This window comes from Cololabis saira, chromosome 3 (assembly GCF_033807715.1).
Source record: "Cololabis saira isolate AMF1-May2022 chromosome 3, fColSai1.1, whole genome shotgun sequence".
In the NCBI taxonomy this organism is placed as follows: Eukaryota; Metazoa; Chordata; class Actinopteri; order Beloniformes; family Belonidae; genus Cololabis; species Cololabis saira.
In genome coordinates, this window is record NC_084589.1 from 54,491,935 (window position 1) to 54,519,674 (window position 27,740).

The 27,740-nt window shown below is 42.7% G+C and overlaps 1 protein-coding gene across 1 annotated transcript in view; it reads right to left on the bottom strand.

The window, feature by feature from the left end:
• The window catches only part of LOC133440529 (DENN domain-containing protein 4B-like), a 47,290-nt gene that overhangs the window by 2,020 nt on the left and 17,530 nt on the right, over positions 1 to 27,740 (bottom strand). Inside the window, exons 8-27 of the mRNA XM_061717805.1 lie at positions 27,430 to 27,488; positions 26,146 to 26,290; positions 23,827 to 24,002; positions 22,396 to 22,496; positions 21,425 to 21,640; positions 19,219 to 19,364; positions 18,787 to 18,920; positions 18,467 to 18,581; positions 17,895 to 18,101; positions 10,968 to 11,096; positions 10,492 to 10,636; positions 10,246 to 10,398; positions 7,760 to 8,030; positions 5,175 to 5,484; positions 3,921 to 4,025; positions 3,676 to 3,851; positions 2,440 to 2,596; positions 1,390 to 1,629; positions 282 to 378; positions 39 to 204 (exon numbers count right to left, since the gene is read on the bottom strand). Of these exons, the coding sequence (XP_061573789.1) occupies positions 39 to 204; positions 282 to 378; positions 1,390 to 1,629; positions 2,440 to 2,596; positions 3,676 to 3,851; positions 3,921 to 4,025; positions 5,175 to 5,484; positions 7,760 to 8,030; positions 10,246 to 10,398; positions 10,492 to 10,636; positions 10,968 to 11,096; positions 17,895 to 18,101; positions 18,467 to 18,581; positions 18,787 to 18,920; positions 19,219 to 19,364; positions 21,425 to 21,640; positions 22,396 to 22,496; positions 23,827 to 24,002; positions 26,146 to 26,290; positions 27,430 to 27,488 (3,248 nt within the window). The remainder of the gene's footprint in view (positions 1 to 38; positions 205 to 281; positions 379 to 1,389; positions 1,630 to 2,439; positions 2,597 to 3,675; positions 3,852 to 3,920; positions 4,026 to 5,174; positions 5,485 to 7,759; positions 8,031 to 10,245; positions 10,399 to 10,491; positions 10,637 to 10,967; positions 11,097 to 17,894; positions 18,102 to 18,466; positions 18,582 to 18,786; positions 18,921 to 19,218; positions 19,365 to 21,424; positions 21,641 to 22,395; positions 22,497 to 23,826; positions 24,003 to 26,145; positions 26,291 to 27,429; positions 27,489 to 27,740) is intronic.

Sequence of the window (27,740 nt, forward strand, 5' to 3'; positions counted from 1 at the left end):
ACCACTAGAGTCTGGATCCAGACTCCCCCCCGGCTCACCTCTGGGTCCGCGGGTTCCCCGGCTGCTTGGCCAGCGTCTCCAGGAACAGGGTGACGGCCTTGTGCACCTCGTTCATGCCGACGCAGCGCAGCACCTCCTCCAGGAAGGACAGGGAGAACGGGTGGTTGTGTCTCCGCCAGCTGTAGCTCCGCCTCTGGACGCCACCTGGGGGGAGAGGGGGGACAGGTGAGAGCAGGCTCCGCCCACCTCACCTGGTACTACTAAAAGCCTCTGGGACTCACTGTGGATCCTCCACAGGATGTAGAGGGGGGGCCACTGGTCCGTGTCGGGGGCCAGCGTGTCCCAGAGGAGCCGGACTCTCACCGCCGAGTTCTCCGACTGGGGACAGACGTTAGGACCGTTAGGTAGGAAACTCAGGTGTAACGGGAGTCTCCAGTGTCACGGGAGTCTCCAGTGTCACGGAGTCTCCGGTGTCACGGGAGTCTCCAGTGTCACGTGAGTCTCCAGTGTCACGTGAGTCTCCAGTGTCACGGGAGTCTCCAGTGTCACGTGAGTCTCCAGTGTCACGGGAGTCTCCAGTGTCACGGGAGTCTCCGGTGTCACAGGAGTCTCCAGTGTCTCCAGTGTCTCGGGAGTCTCCAGTATCACAGGAGTCTCCAGTGTCACGGGAGTCTCCAGTGTCACGGGAGTCTCCAGTGTCACGGGAGTCTCCAGTGTCACGGGAGTCTCCAGTATCACAGGAGTCTCCAGTGTCACGGGAGTCTCCAGTGTCACGGGAGTCTCCAGTGTCACGGGAGTCTCCAGTATCACAGGAGTCTCCAGTGTCACGGGAGTCTCCAGTGTCTCGGGAGTCTCCAGTGTCACGGAGTCTCCAGTGTCACGGGAGTCTCCAGTGTCACGGGAGTCTCCAGTGTCACGGGAGTCTCCAGTGTCACGGGAGTCTCCAGTGTCACGTGAGTCTCCAGTGTCACGGGAGTCTCCAGTGTCACGGGAGTCTCCAGTGTCACGGGAGTCTCCAGTGTCACGGGAGTCTCCAGTGTCTCGGGAGTCTCCAGTATCACAGGAGTCTCCAGTATCACAGGAGTCTCCAGTATCACAGGAGTCTCCAGTGTCACGGGAGTCTCCAGTATCACGGGAGTCTCCAGTGTCACGGGAGTCTCGGGAGTCTCGTCGGTTTTTAAGGTTTTTTAAGGTTCTGGAGAAAGTCTTACAAACATCTTATATCATTTACCAACACCAAACCACTTCAAAGCACTTCAATTACGGTAAAAAAAAATTAAATATTAATATGAATATTGGATTATTTTACACAGATGGTGTATTAAAGGCCTCACACGGGGCACCATGTATGTCGTGCCAGAAGGGGCCCGGTCGGGCAGCAGGACTCACCTGGGTGAAGTGTCTGACCAGCGGCGACCCCCTCACCAGCTGCAGCAAGTTGCAGGGCAGTCCCAGTCTCTGGAAGTACCAGAGCAGGTTCCAGAAGATGATGGAGTGGTTCTCCAGGAACTGGTTCTGGGACAGAACCGCCTCGCCCTCGTTCTCCAGCAGACTCTCCAGCTCCTTCCTCAGGACCAGCGGGCTCAGGTAGGCCACGGCCACCTGGGGGGGCATGGCGGCCAGCGAGCCCTGGGGGGGATAACAGAAATATTATAGAAAGTTAAAGGTATTAATAATAAAAGATCATCATCACTATTGCATCTGTAAGAAATGTTCTCGTCGTTTTTATTTTTATTATTTTTATTTTTTGTTTTTCTTCCGATGAAATGAGGGTCTTTTTTCCTCCTAAACGTGCCCCAAAAGTCACCAAATTTTCCACCAAGCCAGGCCTGGTGAAAAATTTGATACTTAATGGTTTTGCATTAATGGGCGTGGCCTAATGGCTCAACAGCGCCCCCTAGAAAACTTTGTGCCTCAAGCCCCACGATGCGGTTTGACGTACATGCACGAAAATCGGTACACACCTGTATCATGTCACAACTTAAAGAAAAGTCTCTTGGCGCCATGGCCCAAACCCAACAGGAAGTCGGCCATTTTGAATTAATCATGTAATTTTGGCGCAATTTATGCCATTCCTTCAGCAGTTAATACGGCCCGAACCGTAACGTACACCCAGGTGTGTTATACATCGAAATGTGCGTCTCCATCCTGCGACAACACGCATTACTTTTCTCAGTCAAAAGTGTTACCGTGGCGACGCTAGACGCCAAAAAGCGCGCCCCTCCTTCTTCTGATTGGTCCATATTTGATCTGTCATAACTTTTGAATGGTTTGATATAAAGAGTCATGGTGGTGTCATCGGACTTAGTTTTGAGTCCTTGAACATAATTGGTGCAAATTAGTCCCGCCCCTTCTTCTGATTGGTCGATATTTTGATAGTTCCTATTTTCTGCCGTACTGTCAGTGAGGCGGCCGGAGCGGTGGTGGTTTCTACGTTACCGTGGTGGTTCTGCTGGTCTCCGAGTAGCTGCTGGTCTCGGAGCTGGAGTCGTCGCTCAGGCCGTTGCACTGGTGCCGGGGGGGGGTCCCCTGGGTGCTGGGGGGCCTCACGGCGCTCTCCACCTCGTCCTCCAGGTTCCAGTGGCAGCGCTCCGCACTGGGGGGGACGAGACAACACATCTGAGACCCAAACAGGAGGTTCTGATGATGGACAGCTCCGTTAACAGCCAATAACAGCCTGGCAGTTCACTTCAGCCATCGTCCAATCAGAGCCAAGCTCCGGGATCGGCCTTGTGAAGGTAGATGGATCTAGACCAGGGGTCGGCAACCCGCGGCTCTAGAGCTGCATGCGGCTCTTTAGCGCCGCCCTAGTGGCTCCCTGTGCCTAGCGGCACTTCTTTTTTTTTCTTTTTTGTTTTTCCTCTTTTTTTCTTCTTTTTTAATCTTGAAATTTCGACTTTTTTCTCGAAATTTTGACTTTTTTCTCAACATTTCGACTTTTTTCTCAAGATTGTACTTCAACATTAATCTTGACATTTCGACTTTTTTCTCGACATTTCAACTTTTTTCTCGAAATTTCGACTTTTTTCTCGAAATTTTGACTTGTTTCTCGACATTTTGACTTTTTTCAAAAAAATGTGTTTTTCTCGACATTTCAACTTTTTTCTCGAAATTTTGACTTTTTTTCTCGAAATTTCGACTTTTTTCTCGACATTTCGACTTTTTTCACAAAATTTTGACTTTTTTCTCGAAATTTTGACTTTTTTCTTGACATTTTACCTTTTTTCTCAAGATTGTACTTCAACATTAATCTTGACATTTCGACTCTTTTTTCGACATTTCGACTTTTTTCTCGACATTTCGACTTTTTTCTCAAATTGCATAATGAAAAAAGAAATCTTCCCCCAGTTATAACTAATATAGAAACATGCAGCGTGTGTTGTCTTCATTCTAAGGCTTATACAAGACTCATCTTTTGCGGCTCCAGATATATTTGTTTTTTGTGTTTTTGGTCCAATATGGATCTTTCAACAGTTTGGGTTGCCGACCCCTGGTCTAAACCAACGTTTGGACCCAGAGGAACTCAGGTGCTGGGGACTGGTTGAGGTTGTAACCAGTTTTATGTCCAGATGTCGTCTGACGGGTCGTACCTGCTGACGGGTCGTACCTGCTGGCGGGTCGTACCTGCTGACGGGTCGTACCTGCTGGCGGGTCGTACCTGCTGACGGGTCGTACCTGCTGACGGGTCCGAGGTCGCAGATCTCAGCGTTCAGGAAGGGCACGAAGGAGGCGGAGCAGAAGGGGCAGGACGAGTTGAGGTTGGAGTCGTCGGACGTCCAGCCGGCCATGATCTCCTCGTCGTAGACCAGAGAGTTGCAGCTGCGGCAGAGCGAGCAGCTGGACATCAGCACCTGGACACGAGGACCGTTAGTGCTGGCGTTAGCGGTTACCCCCCGACCCGGAACCAGCGACCCGCCTACCTCCATCCCGGCTCCCTCCTGGCCGCCGTCCCAGGACCGGCGGAGCGGGAACGCCGGGGGGGGCGTGTCCGTCAGGTCCAGGTCACTTCCTACCGACAACGAGCTCTGAGGAGAAAAACCAGACGAGTGTGAGGAAACTAGGGTTGTGCAAACAAGGGTACCTCACGATTCGATTTCGATTATTGGTGCCACGATTCTTGGATTATTGTGATTTTTAATGCTTTTTTCCATCCAAGATTGATTTTGTCTTCATCTGTGGCTACATTTGTAAATAAATAGCCAATCAATGAACTCAGTTCCTCTAACAACACTCATTAAGTAAATAACAAGGTTTTTTGAACATTTGACATGTATTTTTTATTGTATGACTATGTAAACATTGTCTCTTTGACTTCCTTAACTTTGACCAGGGAAAGCTGCACTTGCATGAGAGCGCCCTCTATTGGTGGAAACACTGAAAACGCTCAAGCCCTGGATTTAATGAGTTCATTAATTCAAGTAAACTAGATATGAACTTAGTGTAAACATATCTGCCATATTTACAGTGAACAATAAGAAATGTGCATTCTTGAAAATGAAATGATTCAGCAGCTTATTCAGTCTGGAATCTGGATAGGATAATTAAAAAATAAATAAATAAATAATATATATATTTTTTTTTAATTAATCGATTCCACATCGTCACGAGACACATTGCGATGCAACGACACATCGATGAATTGCACCCACCTCTAGAGGAAACGGTTTCTGACCGTTTGTTACTAACTTCAGACCTGCGACGCATTTTAGAAAGAGTTGGAACGTAAAGCTTCCAGCGCTTCGTAATGAGGTCAGTCCTGGTTTCAAAACTGGGATCAGGACCTTAAACAGACCCGGCCCAGGATCTGGACCTCCGTCCTCAGTCGTGTCCAGAAGAAGACGGCAGCTCTAGCTCTGGTATCGGAGGACGTCTCGGAGTCTGGATTCTGGACTAAAATTCAAGAGGTCCCTTCCTTCCTTTTATCGTTTTTACCGTGAGATACAAATTCTTACCGTGAGGAATTTTTTTGACGGTTTATCGTGAACGGTAAAATATCACCCATTCCTACTAATCGATCTGTTTGTTCTCCTTTTTTACAAATGGCAATCGATAAAGAATCGAATCGTTAAACAGAATCAAAAATGGAATCGGAATTGGAAAAACCTTATAAATTACCATCCCTACATAGGAGAGGTGGACGTGGAGACAGACGGATGTGGGACAGTTAGACGCACCTCTGACGTGGCGTTGACCAGCCTCTCCTTGGCCTTCAGCAGCGTCTCCGTGACCTGGGCTTTCCTGGACTGTCTCTGGTCGGAGACGCGTCGGCCGATGCCCGTCCCCCCTCCACCCCCTCCCCCTCCTCCCCCGCCGGGCCGGCGGTCGCCCACGCTGGCGGCGCGGCGCACCGAGGCGCGGTGCTTGGTCGGCGTCAGCAGCTGCTGCAGTTTCCCCGCCAGACCCCCGCGGCTCGGAGACGACACCGTGTTGGAGTTCTCGTCCACCACCTTGGACCGGGACAGGGTCTCCCGGGACTCCGAGGACCTGGAACCAGAGAGGTGAGGGGGGGGCTGAGAATAACTGTGTTATTCTGCTTCTATCACCTTATTAACCAGTTCCTGACTGGGTTATTATAATAATAACTGTTTAATGTGTTTTATTCTGCTTCTATCACCTTATTAACCAATTCCTGACTGGGTTTTTAGCTACACGTGTTTACGGTTGATGAAACTTTGTCCTCGTCAGACGTGGAAGGAGTAACGTTAGGCCGAGCTGGAACGTTACAATCTCCAGCTTTAGCCTTCGTTATTGTCACTAATTTATCCTTCAGGTCTAACCAGTTAAATAGGAAATAGACAAGTCAATTTAGCAACGAATTTTCTTTTCTTAAACAGCTAGCTAGCTCGCTTTTCTGCTTTAAAGTTTAAACTAAATATTGTCAAAAGTAGATTATTATCACCTATTGGAGTTTTCTCAATCATATATATATATATATATATATATATATATATATATATATATATATATATATATATATATATATATATTCCTGCTTTATTACATTATTGGGAATTTATTACATGCTACTCAAAGTCTGCAATTACATTATCAGTTTTGAAAAAAAAGACCCATCTAAAAATGTTAATAAATGTAAAAAAAATAAATAAATAATAAACATAATGATAATTAAAAAAAAATAAAATACAAATTTAAATTAAAAATAAAATAATAATAAATAAATAAAAAAAATTAAATAATAATAAAAAAAAAAAAAAAAAAAAAAAAAAATGTAATAAATTCCCAATAGAGTAATAAGGTATTACTTTATCTGTAAAAATATTATTACAATATCAGTCAGGATATTTTATTACATTATTGGATTTAATTACATTTTCGATTGAGTTAAGTGCAAATTTTATTACATTTTCAGGTGTTATTGCATTTTCAGGGAAATTATTACATTATAGGAATTGATTACATTATAGGGTGAAATCATTACATTATAGGTTGAAATTATTACATTATAGTGTGAAATTATTACATTATAGGGTGAAATTATTACATTATAGGGTGAAATTATTACATTATTGGGTGAAATTATTACATTATAGGGTGAAATTATTACATTATTGGGTGAAATTATTACATTATAGGGTGAAATTATTACATTATAGGGTAAAATTATTACATTATAGGGTAAAATTATTACATTATAGGGTAAAATTATTACATTATAGGGTGAAATTATTACATTATAGGGTGAAATTATTACATTATTGGGTGAAATTATTACATTATAGGGTGAAATTATTACATTATAGGGTAAAATTATTACATTATAGGGTAAAATTATTACATTATAGGGTGAAATTATTACATTATAGGGTAAAATTATTACATTATAGGGTGAAATTATTACATTTTAGGGTGAAATTATTACATTATTCTAGGGTAAAATTATTACATTATAGTGTGAAATTATTACATTATAGGGTGAATTATTACATTGTAGGGTGAAATTATTACATTATTGGGTGAAATTATTACATTATAGGGTGAAATTATTACATTATAGGGTGAAATTATTCCATTATAGGGTAAAATTATTACATTATAGGGTAAAATTATTACATTATAGGGTGAAATTATTACATTATAGGGTAAAATTATTACATTATAGGGTGAAATTATTACATTTTAGGGTGAAATTATTACATTATTCTAGGGTAAAATTATTACATTATAGGGTGAAATTATTACATTTTAGGGTGAAATTATTACATTATAGGGTAAAATTATTACATTATAGGGTAAAATTATTACATTATAGGGTAAAATTATTACATTATTCTAGGGTAAAATTATTACATTATAGGGTGAAATTATTACATTTTAGGGTGAAATTAGTACATTATAGGGTGAAATTATTACATTTTAGGGTGAAATTATTACATTATTCTAGGGTAAAATTATTACATTATAGGGTGAAATTATTACATTTTAGGGTGAAATTATTACATTATAGGGTAAAATTATTACATTATAGGGTAAAATTATTACATTATAGGGTAAAATTATTACATTATTCTAGGGTAAAATTATTACATTATAGGGTGACATTATTACATTATAGGGAGCTACGGGGCCCTAACCAGACCTGGGGGGGCCTAACCAGACCTGGGGGGGCCTAACCAGACCTGGGGGGGCCTAACCAGACCTGGGGGGCCCTAACGGGGCCTGGGGGGCCCTAACCAGACCTGGGGGGGCCCTAGCCAGACCTGGGGGGGCTCTAACCAGACCCAGGGGGGACACCACCCACCTGGCGTCCCGGTCCTCCGGCTGGCAGCTGCAATCCGGCTCCGGCTCGCTGGGCCGCCCACAGTCCTTGTAGAAGGTGGACAGGCAGACCTGGCTGCGGGGGACCCGGACCCCCCCGGAGAGGGCCGTCCCCCTGGGGGGGGCCACCGGACCACCGGGGGGCCCCGGCCGCGGGGAGGCGTCCCGCCGGCCCAGGGGGGGCTTGGAGCTACCGGGGTCCCTGCAGCCGTTGGTCTCTGCAGTCTGGAGGGTTTTACTGGAGGTTCTGGTTCCTGATGGACAGAGAGGAGGAGACGGATCTGAGGACGGAGGACTGGACCACCAAGCACTGCAGTGATGGAGCCATGCAGCTCTGCAGAGGTGAATGGGTCACTGCATTACTTCAGAGATGCAGTGATGGAGTGAGGTAGTGCTGGGTGGTACACCGGTTCATAGCGAATACCGGTGTTTATTTTTCTTATGATATGAATTTTTCATTTCCGTAATACCGGTGAGTATGTACAGTAGCTACACAACGTTGGGAACGCCGCGCGGCGCTGCGGAACGTAGCGCCGCTGGACACTGTTTGTGAGGGGACTGTTTAGCAGTAGTGATGCACCGATTGTTCGGCAAACGAAATTGTTCGGCCGAAAATGGCAAAAAAAAAAAACACTTTGGGTGTTCGGTGGAATAAGTGGGAAAAAAACCGAACAATTAATAACGGCGTTGTAATATAAGGGAATAGACTGGCCGCTCTGTAACTGTTGCACCACAAACATAAATCGTTGGCCAACCAAAAAGTAACCACATAAGAATTTTACCAACATTCACCAGGAGGTGGAACCAAAACAACATAATGCTGGAAATTAAAACATGTTCAGTTTTTTATGTTCAATAAGTATTTTCTACCTTGTAATTTTGTAAAAGATCAGTCAGACAACACGTAAAGTTTTTAAGTGTCTGACTGATTCTCTCACTTCATTAGAATCACAAGTGCCGGCTGTGCAAACCTGTATTTATACTAGTGTAAACCTGTATTTATACTAGTGCAAACCTGTATTTATACTAGTGCAAACCTGTATTTATACTAGTGTAAACCTGTATTTATACTAGTGTAAACCTGTATTTATACTAGTGTAAACCTGTATTTATACTAGTGTAAACCTGTATTTATACTAGTGTAAACCTGTATTTATACTAGTGTGGACATTCATGTTTTTCTACAATATTTCCTCCTCATGACAGTAAAATAGGCCATTCTAAGACAATTTACTGCAGCAATTCCTTTCCAAATCATTAGAAAATGTGGTTAACACCCAGTTGTGCATGAAAAAAAAAAATACCGTGATATACCGTAAAACCGATATCATTTTGAAAAATAGCGTGATAGCGTGAAATGTTTGGTCATACCAGCACTAGAGTGATGGTTACTGCAGTGACCCACCACTAGGGACGGTTCTTGTTGAGAAACCGGTTCCCAGTGTTTCAATTCCTTGGAATCGTTTGCCTTTTTTGCAAACGATTCCCTTATCGATTCCAGTGGACGCGAATGACGTCACCACCGAGCATTCGCGCCCAGCAGGAAAACACGGGGACAAAGCAGCATAAACGCTCGAAAGTTTGGTTACATTTTACCAAAAAGGATGACAACAGGGAGACAATACTTGCAATGTGGACATTTTAACAAAGGGGGGAAACTGTTAGGACTCGGCCGGCTGATGCGCTGGGAGCGCGGAGTCAGCCCGCGTGTGGTAAGGCTGATTTATGGTTCCGCGTTACACCAACGCAGAGCTACGGCGTAGGGTACGCAGGGTCCGCGTAACCTACGCCGTAGGCTCTGCGTCAATTTAACGCGGAACCATAATTCATGCTTTAGAAGAGCGGCGCTCCTGACACAGCTGCAGCTCGTCAGCTCATCTATGGAGAAGTTAAAGAGCATCTACCGCTAACTTCTACCACTAGCTTCTACCGCTAACTTCTCCTTTCATCAAGGCAGGGAAGAGTATCAGGCCAGAATAGATGAATGTCACCAGCAGTGACTAAGTTTGTGGTGTTGAACATGTTACTGGACACTCTTGTGTAATTGCCACAAAATAATTTGTTGTATTTAGTTAATTTCTATAGAAGAATATTTATTTTATATTATTTTAGATTAAATACATATTTTATATTACTAATAATTTTGTGGGGACCCCCTGGCCCCATGGAGGAGCCCGAGGCTGGGGCGTCTTAACACCTCACTGGTATTTTTTTGTTCAAAGATATAAAACAAAGTTGATGCTAAAATTGTTTGTTCTCCTTCTTTCCAAATGAGAATCGATAAGAGAATCGAATTGTTAAGCAGAATCAAAAATGGAATCTGAATCAGAAAAATCTTGAAAAATCACCCAATTAAAAAAAAAACTTTCTATTATTCAGTGTGAAGCAGCGTTGGTGGATCTGAGAACAGCTGCATGCACCACTGCATCCCTGCACCACTGCAGCTAACAGGTTCTCAGGTTCTCTTACTGCTGGACGTCTTCATGCTGCTCAGGCTGCTGCTTTTCACCAACGGACCAGTCAGGGACTCGTGGCTGGAGCTGTCACTCAAACCGCTCCAGCTGGCCTGGCGAATCAGGGAGGAGTGTGGGCGGGGCCTGGGGTCGGGCGTAGCCACGGCTTCTGGGAACGAGCAGAGGGAACCGGGTGAGGTTTGTGTCCGGTCCTGGAGGACCTGGAGGACCCGGAGGATCTACACCCCCCAACAGCACCCACCTCCGCGGCTGCCCACCGAGCCGCTCTTCTGCCGCCGCCTGATTGGTCGTCTGAACTGGGCCACGGCCAGCAGGACATTCCGGAGCTTGGCCCAGCGGAGACGCCCCCCCTGGTTGGTGGACGGCCACTTGCACTCCAGCACGGCCTGGAAACGTGTAAAATACTCATTTGTTGTGGTATTGTTATAAATGTGAACTTGCACTAGATAAGACTTCAGGCTGAGTCTCAGTGTGATTTAAAACCAATAAGTCACAGATTCATCTGCAACATCTGGTTACCAAACAAATAAAAACCTTCTATTTCAGTGTGTTCTAACTGAGATTACTGAATAATAGTAGCAGTTACAGATTCTGACAGTTGGGGGAAAAACTTCAGAGTGTTACCTTTCAAAAGAGACTAAAAGCATCCATGAACGTCACATGGTGTGTGTGTGTGTGTGTGTGTGTGTGTGTGTGTGTGTGTGTGTGTGTGTGTACCTTGTTGTAGTATCCGTAGGTGATGGTGTTGGGTGTAACTCCAGCCTTCTTCATCTCCAACATGACTCGAACCGCCAGGACCGGCTGGCCGTACTGCCCACAGAGCTGCATGAGGATCCGGTAACACACCTGGTACACACACAAATAAATAAATATATATATACATATACACACACATTTATATATACATGAGGATCCGGTAACACACCTGGTACACACACAAACAAATAAATATATCAATATACACACACACACACACACACACACACACACACACACACACACACACACACACACACACACACATATATATGCATGAGGATCCGGTAACACACCTGGTACACACAAAACAAATTAACTTTTAAAAAACCACTTATGGCTCAGCTAATGCTGCAGACCATATGACTGGGAATTTATTATTAGTGCCACGGCTGCGCCAAGTGGCACGCCTCCTCCATAGCTCTGCAATAGCTATGGAGGAGCAGTTCCTCTTGGCGCAGCCAGAGGCACTATTGTTATTGTGTGCGTTTCATCTTATTATTATTAATTTTCCGGACAAACTTCGGCGCGTAACTAGTCCCGCAGCTTTGAGAAAACGCGAAAAGTAAAAACGTAGAAACGTGCGCCTTAAGCCGGAATCGTGTGCTATGACTTTTATTAGCGATTGGCGTGCACGTTTTTGCGCAACGTGCAAAAACGTGCGGTTTTAGCGCCATCCGTAACGCATCGGGAGAACTTTGGGGCCTCACCACTCGCACACCGTTACTCGAAAAATTATGAACCAATTTAGAAAGTTATAGGCCCTGAATTTAACTACAGTCCTGTGGATTTTCAGAGCGATCGCACAAATAGTTTTTGCACGAAATACAAAAACATTTCCAAATTTCCAAACTAATGGGGAACTAATTTTACCATGTGATTTCTATGGCCCCATTCAAAGCGGATGGGAAAATGTCGAGAAAAAAGACAAAATTCACCTTTTTCTAAATCACCTATCTTTCTCATACTTGCACGTAGAACTGTCATTCAAACTTCAAAATGGAGGAAAACTTCTCTTCTCTCTCCAAACCTGAAACTGTTTTTTCCTAAAATGTACACTTTTCAAGATATGAGCACTCAAGCGAGGACTGGAAATCACTTTTTTGTCAAATTTAGAGTGGAGCTCTCATTTTTTAGAGTGGGAGGGACAGTAAAAAAATGACCTTAATTCTTATTTGTTCTTGTTGGAGCTGCACCAGCAGCAGCTCCAACAAGCAGCAGCTAGCACCAGCAGCAGCTCCAACACCAGCTACGGACCTTGCCGGGGCCGGCAGGGTTACCGGACAAAACGCTTTTCTGTGCCAATAAAAACTGGCAACATGGGTCCGAAGAAGTGTCCGACGGTAGAGGAAGTTGATGATATTAAAAGATCATTAGACTTCATCTCGGAGGAAGTGTCAGCTGTTCGGTTGCAGCAAAAGAGTATCCTGAACCTGGTCCAGGAAGTGAAGGCTCTGAAGCTGCTGAACGCTGAAAAAGATAAGCGCATCACTGAACTGGAAGGCAGAGTTGCGGACCTGGAACAGTATTCGAGGATCAATGATGTGGTCATCACCGGTCTCCAGATTAAGCCCCGGTCATACGCCCGAGCGGTCGCCACGGACGAGGGAGGAGAGTCCTGTGAGTGGGATGCTGCTGACTCCGCAGAGCAACAGGTAGCTGACTTTCTACAGTCCAAGAACATTAAGTTGGACCGTAACTACATTGAAGCATGCCACCCTCTGCCAAAGAAGAAGCCCAGCGACAGACCAGTCGTAATAATGCGGTTTACAAATAGGAAATACAAGAGCGCACTCCTGAAACAAGGAAGGAAGCTAAAGGGAACAGATGTCTTCATAAATGAACACCTAACCAAACACAATGCTGAAATAGCCAAAGAAGCAAGGCAACTGAGGAAACAGAAGAAAATACAGAACACCTGGACTTCAAACTGCAAAATCTTTATCAAACTAAACGGGAGCCCTGAGGAAGCCAAGGTGATTTGCATCAGGAACATCGCGGATCTGGATAAATATAAATGACTGGCATGACCTGCACTACAGGAGAGCGTCATCATCCGGACGGAGGTGGGGAACTGGATTATGAGGTGACAAACTGAACACAACTATGACAAACAGTGACAGAACTACATCCAGTCACATAACACAATGGATAGATGAATATCAACATCTGGAACTGGAAGAATTTGAACACACAGAGCACAACATGATGGACTTGGAACAGGATATAGATCCAGACAATAATTTTTTTACCACCTTAGAAAATAATTGCTATTACTATACAGATGAGCAGTACAATCAGAACATTAAATCTGAGGGAAAATTATCACTTATTCATTTCAATAGCAGAAGCCTACACGCAAATTTCAACAACATAAAGAATTATTTACGCACATTTGATAAACCATTCAGTATAATAGCAATATCGGAAACATGGATTGACGGGGAAAAAGGTGAAGACTTTCAACTAGAGGGGTATGAATTCAGGTATGAAAACAGAAAAAATAAGGGTGGTGGAGGAGTGGCTATGTTCATTCATAAATCAATAGAACTCAGGGTACTGGAGGAAATGACAACTGTGGTTGATAATTTACTTGAATGCTTGACAATTGAACTTTGCATGGGAAAAAATAAAAATGTTATTGTTAGCTGTATTTATAGAGCACCGGGGTCAAATATGAATGCATTCAATGAGTGGATGGAAAGCACATTCTCAAAAAGAAGCAATAAAACAATTTTCGTATGTGGGGACTTCAACATAGATATATTGAATCCCAATAAACATCACACTACTGATGAATTTATAAATACAGTACACAGTATGGGTCTATTCCCAAGAATTACCAGACCTAGCAGAATAACATCTCATTCTGCCACTCTCATTGATAATATTTTCACTAATGACATTGAGAGCAAATCAATTAGTGGATTGCTAATCAATGACATAAGTGACCACTTGCCAGTGTTTACAGTTTATAATATCAATCACAGTATAAGATCAAAAAAGCAAACACTATATAGACGAGTGAAAACGGAAGAAGCCATTAACACTCTTAAAAAGGAATTAGTGGAGTATAACTGGGAAGTGATTTACAGAGAAAAGGATGTAAACCGTGCATATAATGAATTTCTGAGAATATTCTCCTCATTGTATGATAAGCATTGTCCAATCAAAAAATACAACCGAAAATGCAACACCAATTGTCCTTGGATTACAAAAGGTCTACAAAATGCCTGTAAAAAGAAAAATACACTTTACAGAGATTTCATAAAAAAGAGAACTAAAGAGGCAGAATATAGATATAAAAAATATAAAAATAAGTTAACCACTATTATAAGAGCAAGTAAGAAAGATTATTATAAGAGGTTATTAGATGATAATAAAAATAACATTAAAGGAATATGGAAAATATTAAATAATATAATAAATAGGGGCTCTAAACATAATAGTTTGCCTAACTATTTTATGGATAAGGATATTAAAAATTATAACATGAAAGAGGTGGCACACGGCCTCAATGAGTTTTTTGTAAGGGTGGGACCTGACCTTGCAAAAGAAATCCCTGACTCAGGTACATATGATGAATCCGTGGTAGAGAGGAATCCTAACTCATTATTCCTACAAGCAGTGGATGAAAATGAAATTTTGAGTGTTGTTAAGAAGTGTAAGAATAAAGAGTCCACTGACTTAAATGATATTAATATGTCACTAGTTAAAAGGGTCATTGGGGGAATTTCAAAGCCATTAACATACATCTGTAACTTATCATTTCAAACTGGTTCATTCCCTCAAAAAATGAAAATAGCTAAAGTCATACCTCTGTACAAAGCTGGAAACAAGCATCAATTCACAAACTACAGACCTGTCTCCTTGTTACCACAATTCTCAAAAATTCTGGAAAAACTCTTTAACAACAGACTGGATTCATTTTTAGAGAAGAACAGAATACTTGTGGAGAATCAGTATGGGTTTCGATCAAACAGATCTACATCATTGGCACTAATAGAGGCAATAGAAGAAATAACAAATGCAATAGATCGCAAACAGTATGCCGTTGGGATATTCATTGATTTAAAAAAGGCTTTCGATACGATCAATCATGAAATACTAATCAAGAAACTGGAAAAATATGGCATCAGGGGAATAGTGTTGGATTGGGTGAAAAGTTATTTAAGCGGGAGACAGCAGTTTGTGTTTCTCCATGCTTGGACATTGCATGTGGGGTACCCCAGGGGTCAGTTTTGGGCCCTAAATTTTTTATTTTGTACATCAATGATATATGTCAGGTCTCTAAGTTATTGCATTTTGTGTTATTTGCAGACGACACTAATATTTTTTGTTCCGGGGATAATTTACAAAAGCTACAAGAGGATATTACCATAGAAATGAACAAACTGAAAGAATGGTTCGACAGAAACAGATTATCATTAAATTTGAGTAAGACTAAAATAATGTTGTTTGGCAATTATACATTAAATACTAAGGTAATAATAAAAATAGATGGAGTTGAAATAGAAAGAGTTAATGAAATAAAATTTTTGGGAGTAATCATAGATGATAAAATCAACTGGAAATCACACATCAAACATGTACAAAGTAAAGTCTCAAGAACCATTGCCATTATAAATAAAGTTAAAAAGGTATTGGATCAGAGATCACTCCACACTCTTTATTGTTCCCTGGTCTCACCATATTTTCAATACTGTGCAGAAATCTGGGGCAACAATTACAAAACATCTCTACAGCCATTAACCATTATGCAAAAAAGAGCAATAAGAATAATCCACAATGCTGACTACAAGGAACACACAAACCCATTATTCCTGAAGTCCAAAATACTAAAATTTATGGATATTGTGGGCTATCAAACAGCGCAAATAATGTTCAAAGCAAAAAATGATCTGTTACCAACAAATATACAGAAATTATTTAGTATTCATGAGGGAAGATATGGTTTAAGGGGCAAAAGTAATTTTAATGTCACATTAATACGCACAAACAGGAAAGGTTTTTGTGTTTCAGTCAGCGGGGTGAGGCTATGGAACAAGTTTTCAATGGAATTAAAGCAATGTCCAAATATTAAACCGTTTAAAATAAAATACAAAGATATTATTTTTCAGAGGTACAGGGATGAGCAAAATGCTTGGGTGCAATGATACAGTGTTTATTTTGTATTTATCTATTTTTATCCTTATTTTCTTACACTAGTCAGTAGCTTATGTTGCTACAATGTTTTTATTGTCTTGTTTTGATTGTTTTTGTTTTTTCATTTTTATTTATTTTTATTTATATATATATATTTTTTTTTTTTTATTATGTTTGCATAAAGTTATGTTCGCATGTGTTAGCTAGTCATATTTAAGGAGAGGGGGTGAGAGTTTATAAGTTTTACTTCTTCTCACTCCCTTTCGAATATGTACTTGTTATGTCTCATGTTAAGACGATTGTCTTATTTTCTTTCTTTTTTTATGATTCATATTCGAAATAAACTCTACTACTATTTGTAACTCGAGCTCACGGACGAACTGTGAAAGCTAGAGAGATACTTTTTGGTCAGAATGTAGAAATAGATGTTGGGATTCATAAAATGTGACTTTGACAGGCGGGGTATGCACAAAATTTAAACGGGGGGGGCTAAAGCGGCGCCAATTCCTGCCTCTGTCTCCATTCACCGTAATGTAATCAAAAGTTTTCTTCAAAAAAATCTCTTTGTTTTCGCACTGCCGTTTCTAACACATTTTAAGGAATATCTGAATAAAATGAAGATTGTCAGAATCTGACGGGTTCTGTGTCTCTCACGATGTCTTTGTTTTTCTGCTAGGAGCTACGGTTTTCTCACAAATCAGAGTTATTTGAGAACTAGTCACAAGGCAAAAGCTGGGGTTTTCTCACAGCCAAACCGGAACATTCCTCATGTCGAGGTTCTTGTTGCCCCTAGCAACCAGAGCTCAGCTGTTGACTGATTTGACTGAACCAGAACTGGTCACATGACCCAGTCAGTACAGACTTCATATACTTTAACCTGGAAAATGGAGAAATCTGAACCCTGACCTTTGACCTTAGAGGATCAACAGTCCTGCTGGGAACCGGTTCATAGGATATATATGTATATGTATATATATATATATATATATATATATATATATATATATATATATATATATATATATATATATATATATATTTGTATATTATATATACAAATTAGCCCCGCCCCTTCTTCCGATTGGCCGATAGGTTATAGTCCAATATCTTTTGAATGGTTTGACATACAGAGTCATGGGTGGTGTCATATGACTCGGTATTGAGTCCTTGACCTTCATTGGTGCAAATTAGCGCCGCCCCTTCTTCTGATTGGTTGTCTCTATTTTCTGCTATAACTTTTGAATGGTTTGCCATAGAGAGTCCTGTGTGGTGTCATCGGACTTAGTTTTGAGTCCTTCACCTTTATTGCTTGCAAAATGCAACAATGTACACAAATGGGCAGCAGCCCGCCGTGGCACTCTCGAAATTTCTGCGAGGAAATTGTCTAGTTATAAGTGTAGTTATGCTAGGAATGTATGACTGTATGTATTTATGTCTTAGATGTTATCATTTATGTAATATTTGATGTAGTTTATGGACCCCAGGAAGATTAGTGGTCGCTAAGGCGGCAGCTAACGGGGATCCATCCAATAAACAACAATAAACCTGGACACACACACACATACATACATATATATATATATATATATATATATATATATACATATATATATATATATATATATATACACACAGGAATGTGAGCGTCCTGCCCAACGGGTTGCCCTGACCTCCCAGACCCAGACCCCCCCCCCAGACCTCCTGCCCACCCCCAGACCCGGTCCAGACCCCCCCCCCCCTCACCTCGTCCGGCAGCACCACCTTCCGGGTCTCCATGTGCTTCAGCACGTCGTAGGCAGCGTGCAGGGCCGGGACCTTGGCCGGCTCGGCCCGGACGAAGGTGGGCAGGTAGAGGAACCAGAGTCCGTACACGTGGCCCAGCAGAACCTTGGACCACATGTCCGGCACCGACGAGTACTTCTGGGCCTGTTTCTGGGCCAGCTTGATCTCCTGCAGGGGGGGAAATTAACTGTATCAAAATGAATGACAACCATGCATATTTACACGTTAATTTACGTCATTAATATGTATGGTCCCTGCTCAACAAATAAATTCAAATCAAATGTTCTTCCTAGATTTCTTTACCTTTTCCGGTGTCGTCCAATTTGTTTGCCAAAGTCATTTTTTCAGTCTATTGATAGGTTTATTACCGTAGTGGCCTAAATATAAGTTGGTGTTTTCTGCATTGAAATAAGTCTGAAAAAGTGGGGGTCGTCTTACATTCTGTCGTTTGTCACCTTCAGGTTGGACTAAGACCTAAACACGACTCTGTCCCGGTCCGATAGTCTCACCCGGGTCCAGTTCTGGGGCGGTACCTGCTTGGTGCGGCGGGGGGCGGGGCTGCTGGGGGCGGAGCCTCTGGCCGGGAGGCGGAGCTGGTCCTGCGGTCGCTCGAACAGTTCTGGCCTCAGGGTGGGGAAGGTCTCGTAGCTGCAGGGAGGAGAGGCCGGGTCAGAACTGGGTCAGAACCAGGTCCCCCGGTCAGACCTGGGTCCCCAGGTCTGACCGGGGGACGACCCGCCGGTCTCACCTGTAGAGGGCGGGCTCTAGGACCCTGGGTCTCACCTGTACAGGGCGGGCTCTAGGACCCTGGGGCTCACCTGTACAGGGCGGGCACTAGGACCCTGGGGCTCACCTGTAGAGGGCGGGGCTCTCAGACCCGTCCTCCTCCTGTGGTTCCTCGGGGGGCATGATGAACACCGTGTGTTCTCCACCGTGAGTCTCGTCCAGGTCGATCAGTCGGACGTCCTCGGGTTTCTCCACGTCCACCTGGAGACACGGACGGTTAAGGACCGGTCAGGACCAGGAGTACCGGTCAGAACCGGGAGAACCGGTCAAAATAAACTAAACTAGACTAAAGCCTTTCCCATCCCATCCCTGACCCGGTTCTGACCCGGTTCTGACCCGTCCCCGACCCCCCACTGACCTTCTGCACGCACTCGTCCCTGACCCGGTTCTGACCCGGTTCTGACCCGGTTCTGACCCGTCCCCGACCCCCCACTGACCTTCTGCACGCACTCGTCCCTGACCCGGTTCTGACCCGGTTCTGACCCGTCCCCCCACGTACCTTCTGCACACACTCGTCGAAGAACTCCAGGCAGGCGTGTCGGTCGCTGACGAAGGAACATTCCTCGATGAACTGGGTGAACATCTGGGTCCGGGACATCTGGGTGTAGAACTTCTGCTGGTTCCGGTCCCGGGACTTCAGGAACCCTGGGGGGGGAGAGGAGGCGGGTCAGGTCCTGGACCGGGTCTGGACCAGGACCGGGCCTCCTGGCTAGTGTAGTCCAGATCGATCAGGACTACACTAGCCAGCAGGCCCGATCACGTCATTTTCAAAACATCAGTATCGGCCAAAAAGGTATCGGGACACACCTAGTTATTAATGTTTTTAATATATATTAATTATTAAATCGTTTTATAATTGTATTTAACAATCCAGACAGTTGATGTTTTTATTATAAGATATTGCTTTTGGGCGGCGCCGGCGCCGACGTTTGGGCTGGAGGAGAAAGAAGCGCGGCTAACAGAGAGCTAACAACAGCTAGCCTACGCTCAGATATTATTCTATAATATTATTATAGATATTATTCTATAATAATATTATAGAATAATATAATATTATAATATATAATATTATTCTCGTAAAATTACGACTTTATTCTCGTAATTTTACAACTTTATTCTCGCAACATTACTACTTTATTCTCATAAATTACAACTTTATTCTCGCAAGATTACTACTTTATTCTCATAAATTACGACTTTATTCTCATAAATTACGACTTTATTCTCCCAACATTATGACTTTATTCTCGTAATTTTACGACTTTATTCTCATATTATTATGACTTTATTCTCGTAATTTCCCTTTTTTTTTTTTGTCGTAGTTGGGCCTTAATACTCTGTCGTCGTACTCAAGTGATCGGTAGCTAAAGCCTAGTCCTAGCCTAGTGCTAGCTCACCCTGCAGGTTGAAGAGAGAGCTGCAGTCGGTGGCCATGTCAGACAACTTTATTCTCGTGATTTTACGACTTTATTCTCGTAATTTTACGACTTTATTCTTATAATATAACGATTTTATTCTCATAAATTACAACTTTATTCTCGTAATATTACAACTTTATACTCGTAACATTATGAAAATAAAGTCGTAATATTAGGACTTTATTCTCAAATTACGACTTTATTCTCATAATATTACAACTTTATTCTCATAATATTACAACTTTATTCTCGCAATATTATGACTTTATTCTCATAATATTACGACTTTATTCTCATAATATTACAACTTTATTCTCGCAATATTATGACTTTATTCTCATAATATTACGACTTTATTCTCGTAATATTATGACTTTATTCTCATAATATTACGACTTTATTCTCATAATATTACAACTTTATTCTCGCAATATTATGACTTTATTCTCATAATATTACGACTTTATTCTCATAATATTACGACTTTATTCTCATAATATTACGACTTTATTCTCATAATATTACGACTTTATTCTCATAATATTACGACTTTATTCTCATAATATTACAACTTTATTCTCGCAATATTATGACTTTATTCTCATAATATTACGACTTTATTCTCGCAATATTACGACTTTATTCTCATAATAGATATGAGACATGCCCCACTTATCTGTTTATTTTATCTTTATTTTTTATTATCCTATTTGATACCTTCAACATTTTGCTGCTCAGTTGCCTTGAAATTGCCCCTCGGGGATAAATAAAATATTTCTGATTCTGATTCCGATTCTGATAATATTACTTTTCTCATATTCTCATTATTCTCATAATATTACGACTTTATTCTCATAATATTACGACTTTATTCTTGTAATATTACGACTTTATTCTTGTAATATTACGACTTTATTCTTGTAATATTACGACTTTATTCTTGTAATATTACGAGAATAAAGTCGTTATATTACGACTTTATTCTTGTAATATTACGAGAATAAAGTCGTAATATTACGACTTTATTCTGGACTAGCGCACCCTGCAGGTTGAAGAGAGAGCTGCAGTCCTAACGTTAGGACTTTATTCTGGACTAGCGCACCCTGCAGGTTGAAGAGAGAGCTGCAGTCCTAACGTTAGGACTTTATTCTGGACTAGCGCACCCTGCAGGTTGAAGAGAGAGCTGCAGTCCTAATGTTAGGACTTTATTCTGGACTAGCGCACCCTGCAGGTTGAAGAGAGAGCTGCAGTTCTAATGTTAGGACTTTATTCTGGACGGTAGCGCACCCTGCAGGTTGAAGAGGGAGCTGCAGTCCGTGGCGGTGTCGGACGGCGCGGTCGTGATGGGCAGCAGGAAGGAGCGGTAGCCGCGTAGCAGGCAGCTCATGAAGCGCAGAAAAGCCTCCTGGATCTCCAGCTCCAGCTGCTTCTGCCGCCGGTAGATCTGGTCGTAGTCGGTGAGCAGGAACTCCAGCGTGGCCTCCTCCTGGCCCGGGCTGCAGACTGGGACAGAGCAGAACCAGAGGGTCAGAACCGGGGACGAACCGGGGCAGATTTGTTTTCATTATGCACTTCGAGAAAAAAGTTGAAATGTTGAGAAACAAGTCAAATATAATTATCTACAGATATCTACATTCTTCCCATCCACAATTGTCATTTCAGATATCCACCACCCCATTCTGCCATTCATGTGTGGGGTTTCTAATTACAGATATCTACAATTCACTTGCAGATATCTGCAATGTGAATTACGACTAGCTGTAATTCCAGTTACAGATATCTACAATTTAATTCTGACTATAGTCCTAATTCCAGTTCAAGATATTTTTAATTCCCCTCAATTCAAGATATCTACATCGTTCTTTTTAGATATTTTAAATTAAGTTTTGACTAGTCAAAATTACGTTGTAGATGTCTTGAACTGGAATTACAGTCATGATTTAATTGTAGATTTCTATAATCAAGTTATAGATATCTTGAAATGAATTTTAATTAGAGATATTTCAAATTGGAGATATATTTAACTTCCATTCTGCCTAGTCAAAATGTAATTACAGATATCTTTATTCTCATAATATTACGACTTTATTCTCATAAAGTTCTGCCTAGTCAAAATGTAATTACGACTATATTCAAACTGCAGTTGTAGATATTTGCATTGTTAATTCCGGATAGTCAAACTTAGCCGTTAAATGGCCATTAACCGTGACCCGGTTCCGGGTGACCGGTTCCGGGGGGACCCGGTTCCGGGGACTCACTCTTCTCCAGGGTCCGGTGCAGGCTGCTCAGCGTGTTGAACAGCGACTTCACGGGTTTCCTGAGCAACGATCGCCACGACAACGGCTTCTTATCCTCGGACCTGGGGAGGAGCAGACGAGGGGATCAGAACCGGATCAGAACCGGATCAGAACCGGATCCGAACCGGATCAGAACCGGATCAGAACCGGATCAGAACCGGATCAGAACCGGATCCGAACCGGATCAGAACCGGATCAGAACCGGATCAGAACCGGATCAGAACCGGATCAGAACCGGATCAGAACCGGATCAGAACCGGGGGACCGGGTCTACTCACTGGAAGATGGTGTTGGTGTCCAGTGTTGGTCAAGTTACTTTGAAAAAGTAATTAGTTACTGATTACTGAACCAAAAAAGTAATCCTGTTACTTTACTGATTACTTATTTTCAAAAGTAATTAGTTACATTACTAGTTACTTTACTTTAATTACTTTTACTTTTCAAAAACATGATGCACAACCTGAATACACTTTACTGGAACAATATAAAACAATAGAACTTTCAGTTTAATTCTATTCTTTGTGCATATTCCACCATATAAAATGAAATGCAATAAGTAAATGAAACGGTCTATTTTTAAACTTGTTTTTATTATTTTCAGTCTTAAATTTATGCACATTGCGTCGGGCAAACTACAGCTCTCTCTGACTGTAACTACAATATAACCTGCGACAAACTTCTTCAATTCAGCTGCACTAAGTCCCGTTGGTCTTAGTTTCACCTGTTTAGCAGCAGAGGGGGAGTCTGATGAGGCAGCCGGCGCTGCAGCCCCAGTGGGGGAGGAGGAATCCGGGGGTCTCCTTTCCTCCCACACAGACTTTACAGCGGACGAGAATGTTTTTATCACTTTTGACCGAGTCAAACTCAAAATAATGTCTGTAATTCCAGGCGTTAAACGCCGCATGCTCCTGCTCTCTCTCGCACTCCATGTCGTCTCTGGTTTACCACTGAAGGCTGATTTATGGTTCCGCGCACCGACGCAGAGGCTACGGCGTAGGGTACGCGGTGACGCACACCGTACGGCGCGCGTCGCCGCGTACCCTACGCCGTATGCTCTGCGTCGATTTAACGCGGAACCATAATTCAGGCTTGACTTTGCGCCGCTCAGACGTATGAGCGGCGCAAAGTCATGAGATATTTTCACAAAACAAATAGTGCATTTAGTAACGCAGTAACGCAGCCTTCTTTCAGAAAAGTAAAGGTAATCTAATTACTGTTTTTGCAATTATAATCCCTTACTTTACTTGTTACTTGAAAAAAGTAATCGGATTACAGTAACGCGTTACTTCTAACGCGTTACTGCCCATCACTGTTGGTGTCCAGGTCCACCAGTACCAGGGGTACCAGGGGTACTGGTGGACCCGGTGGTACCAGGTAACCGGGTCTACTCACTGGAAGATGGTGTTGGTGTCCAGGTCCACACACAGAACCTCTGCCGGGGGGTCGTACAGGTCGAAGTAGCTGGAGTGAACCCCCACGATGAAGGGCATGGGGGCCAGCAGCACGTCAGCCATCTGCAGGGGGCACAGCGGGATGTAGGGGCAGAGCCAGCGCAGCGGGAACGACATCTGGGGGGGGAGAACCGGGTTAGAACCAGAACCAGAACCGGGAACAGGTCAGTGTGTATGTGTACATGTGTGTACATGTTTTTTCTTTTTTCTTCTTCCGGCTCTCGGCGAAGGTGGACGCTTTTCTGCTCCTCTCCCTTATCTATCTGCCCTGCTACTGCTTTTGTCCTGTCTCGTCTTCAGAGTCTCCCTTTTTTACTCCTCTGAAACTCTACAATCATGGAATTGATTAACTGGTCTCTCAGCACAAATGCTGGATACACAATGGATTCCTGGAAACATTGGAAACCGTTGTGTTTGGTGATACTGTCTGTCGAGGACGTTGAAGATGCTTCATAATTGGATTTATGATAGCAGGATTTCTGCTAATTGGAGGGGGGGGATTCCTGGTCTACCGACAAACGCGTAAGTTGTCGACAGCTGTTCTGGCTCTTTCAGAGCTGCCGGACGTGGCTGAAGGATCAAGCAAGGTGATCAACACTCAGACTTTAACGCTGGGAGAGCAAAGCCGTAAGCTGGATGTGATTCTTGAACAGAATCGCAGGCTGGCGGCGTCTTTGAGCTCATTGGCAAGATGGAGAAAACCTTGTAGAAGTTGGAAGCTCGGCTTGGCGGGGATTGATTTGTCTGTTTGGAGTCGCCATTGATGAACCAGGGACTAAAGGCAGACGAAAAATAACTGAGTCTGTCTGTTTTGCAATACAATTGTTGATTCTATAATCTGGCCTTGACAGAGCGGTTTGGCCGATCGCTCTGGTCACAATCTCCCTGGTGGAATGTAAACAAGGCGGCTCTGCCCCCACTAACCCTCCCCTCTCAGGAACATCTGTGGACCTGGATCAGAACTGACCGAGCCGTCTGATAACATCAAGGACATTGGCTGAGGAGCAGCTCTGAGCGAAGTTCACAGACTTACCGCTTACACACACACACTTACTGATAAACACACCTCCCTCATCTCAGCGCCTTCCCGGCCCCCCCTCTTATCAGCCCCCCCCAACGCAGTCTCCGGGTTTGTGCTGTGCCGGGAGCCACTGCGTATTATACTCAGTGTGAAGATGTGTTTCCCCCCCCCCACACTTTTTAAAAGGGGCTTAAAACTGTTTTGTTCAGGAAGTGTTTTTTATGTCCTGGTTTTTGTCCTGGTATTCCTTTCTGTCTATTTAGTTTGCTCGTTTCTGTAGCAGATTATTTTATGAAAAGTGCTTTACAAATAAAATGTGTATGTATATATATATATATATATATATATATACACATATATATATATATATATGTATATATATATATATATATATATATGTGTGTGTGTGTGTGTGTGTGTGTGTGTGTGTGTGTGTGTGTGTGTGTGTGTGTGTGTGTGTGTGTGTAGAGGTGTGTGTATGTGTGTGTGTGTGTGTGTGTGTGTGTGTGTGTGTGTGTGTGTGTGTGTGTGTGTAGGTGTGTGTATAGTTGTGTGTAGAGGTGTGTGTAGGTGTGTGTGTAGGTGTGTGTGTGTGTAGGTGTGTGTGTGTGTGTGTGTGTGTGTGTAGGTGTGTGTATAGTTGTGTGTAGAGGTGTGTGTAGGTGTGTGTGTAGGTGTGTGTGTAGGTGTGTGTGTGTGTAGGTGTGTGTGTGTGTGTGTGTGTGTGTGTGTGTGTGTGTGTGTGTGTGTGTGTGTGTGTGTGTGTGTGTGTGTGTGTGTGTGTAGGTGTGTGTAGAGGTGTGTGTAGGTGTGTGTTAGGTTCTTACAGACACCAGGGCTTCACTAACAGCCGTCAGAACGTCAGGTCTGAGCGAGTGCAGCAGCAGCTTGTGTGTGTGTGTAGGTGTGCAGATGTAGGTGTGTAGATGTGTGTATAGTTGTGTGTAGAGGTGTGTGTATGTGTGTGTAGATGTGTGTGTAGGTGTGTGTGTGTGTGTATGTGTGTGTAGGTGTGTGTTGGTGTGTGTGTGTGTAGATGTAGGTGTGTGTAGGTGTGTGTGTAGGTGTGTGTAGATGTGTGTGTAGGTGTGTGTGTAGATGTGTGTAGGTGTGTGTAGATGTGTGTGTAGGTGTGTGTGTAGATGTGTGTGTAGGTGTGTGTGTGTAGGTGTGTGTAGGTGTGTGTACATGTGTGTGTATGTGTGTGTAGGTGTGTGTGTAGGTATGTTAGGTTCTTACAGACACCAGGGCTTCACTAACAGCCGTCAGAACGTCAGGTCTGAGCGAGTGCAGCAGCAGCTTGTGTTCCGTCAGGACGGCCAGCAGGAGAGTGCAGGAATTCTCTGGACCGAGATTCTGGAGCAGCTTCAAGAAACTGGCCCCGCTAAACACACACACACACACATATACATAAACATTAATACACACATACACACACACATAATCAGAGGAGCAGCTTCAGGAAACTGGCCCCGCTAAACACACACATATGAATACACACACACACACATATACATTAATACACACACATGTACACACATATACACACACATAATCAGAGGAGCAGCTTCAGGAAACTGGCCCGCTAAATACACACATAGATATACACATGTACAGTATATATGAATACACACACACACATGTACACACATGTACATAATACACATGGATATACACATGTATACATTAGTGGTGGGGAAAAAAATCGATATTGCAATATATTGTTGCGCTCTCTGTCGCCATAAATAATCAATAAACTGACGGCAAATATGGATATTTTCTTGCTGTTTAGAGTTTACATTTACCAGCCTAGGAGGCAGTGAGGAAATATACCAGGGTTCAGCAACCCACGGCTCTTTAGCGCCGCCCTAGTGGCTCCTGGAGCTTTATCAAACATGTTTGACCTTTTTTTTCCTTTTTTTCCTCTTTTTTTTCTTCCCTTTTCCTTTCCTTTCCTTTTTAATCTCGACATTTCAACTTTTTTCTTGAAATTATGACTTTTTTCTCAACATTTCTCCTTTTGCCATTTGTCTTCATTCTAATTCTGATACAAGACTTTTTGCGGCTCCAGACATATTTGTTTTTTGTGTTTTTGGTCTAATATGGATCTAAAACATTTTGGGTTGCCGACCGCTGATCTAAACAAATGTACTTTCTTTGTACATTGTATGAAGTTTTGGCATTGAATAAATGCAGAACTACAGACGTTTTCCTTTTCATGGGTATTTTTTCTTTTTCAGTCACATAGATCGTGATATATCGTTGATGAAATTTCTCACAATCTATGGAATATGGTAGATATGGTGATATTATTGTTATCATGGGCCATAAATCACCACAGTATTGAATGGTGAGTTACCGTATCGTCCCACCAATAATATACTTACACACACATAATCATAGGACCTTTAAATGTTGATAACGGAACCAGTCAGAACCAGAACTGGACTGTTCTGAAGTGTCCTGGTCTACAGGTGGAAGATGATGATGAAGATGATCTTCATCACCGGCAGGTAAACTCACCTGAGCTGCAGGGGGGAGGAGACCGGCTGGCAGAGGAGCAGGTTGTCATACGGAGACAGCTGGAACACACACACACACACACACACACACACACAAACAACAGATTTAGATGAGTGACATCATTAAGCTCCTCCCCATTTATTGTGGCCACGCCCCCTTCCGTGTCACATGTGGCCGAATACTTTTATACTATTAATAAGTATAATTATTATTATTATTATCAGTAATAATAATTTTATAATAATATTAATAATGATAATAATATTAATAATAACAATACAATAATAATAATAAAAGTATTATAATATAAT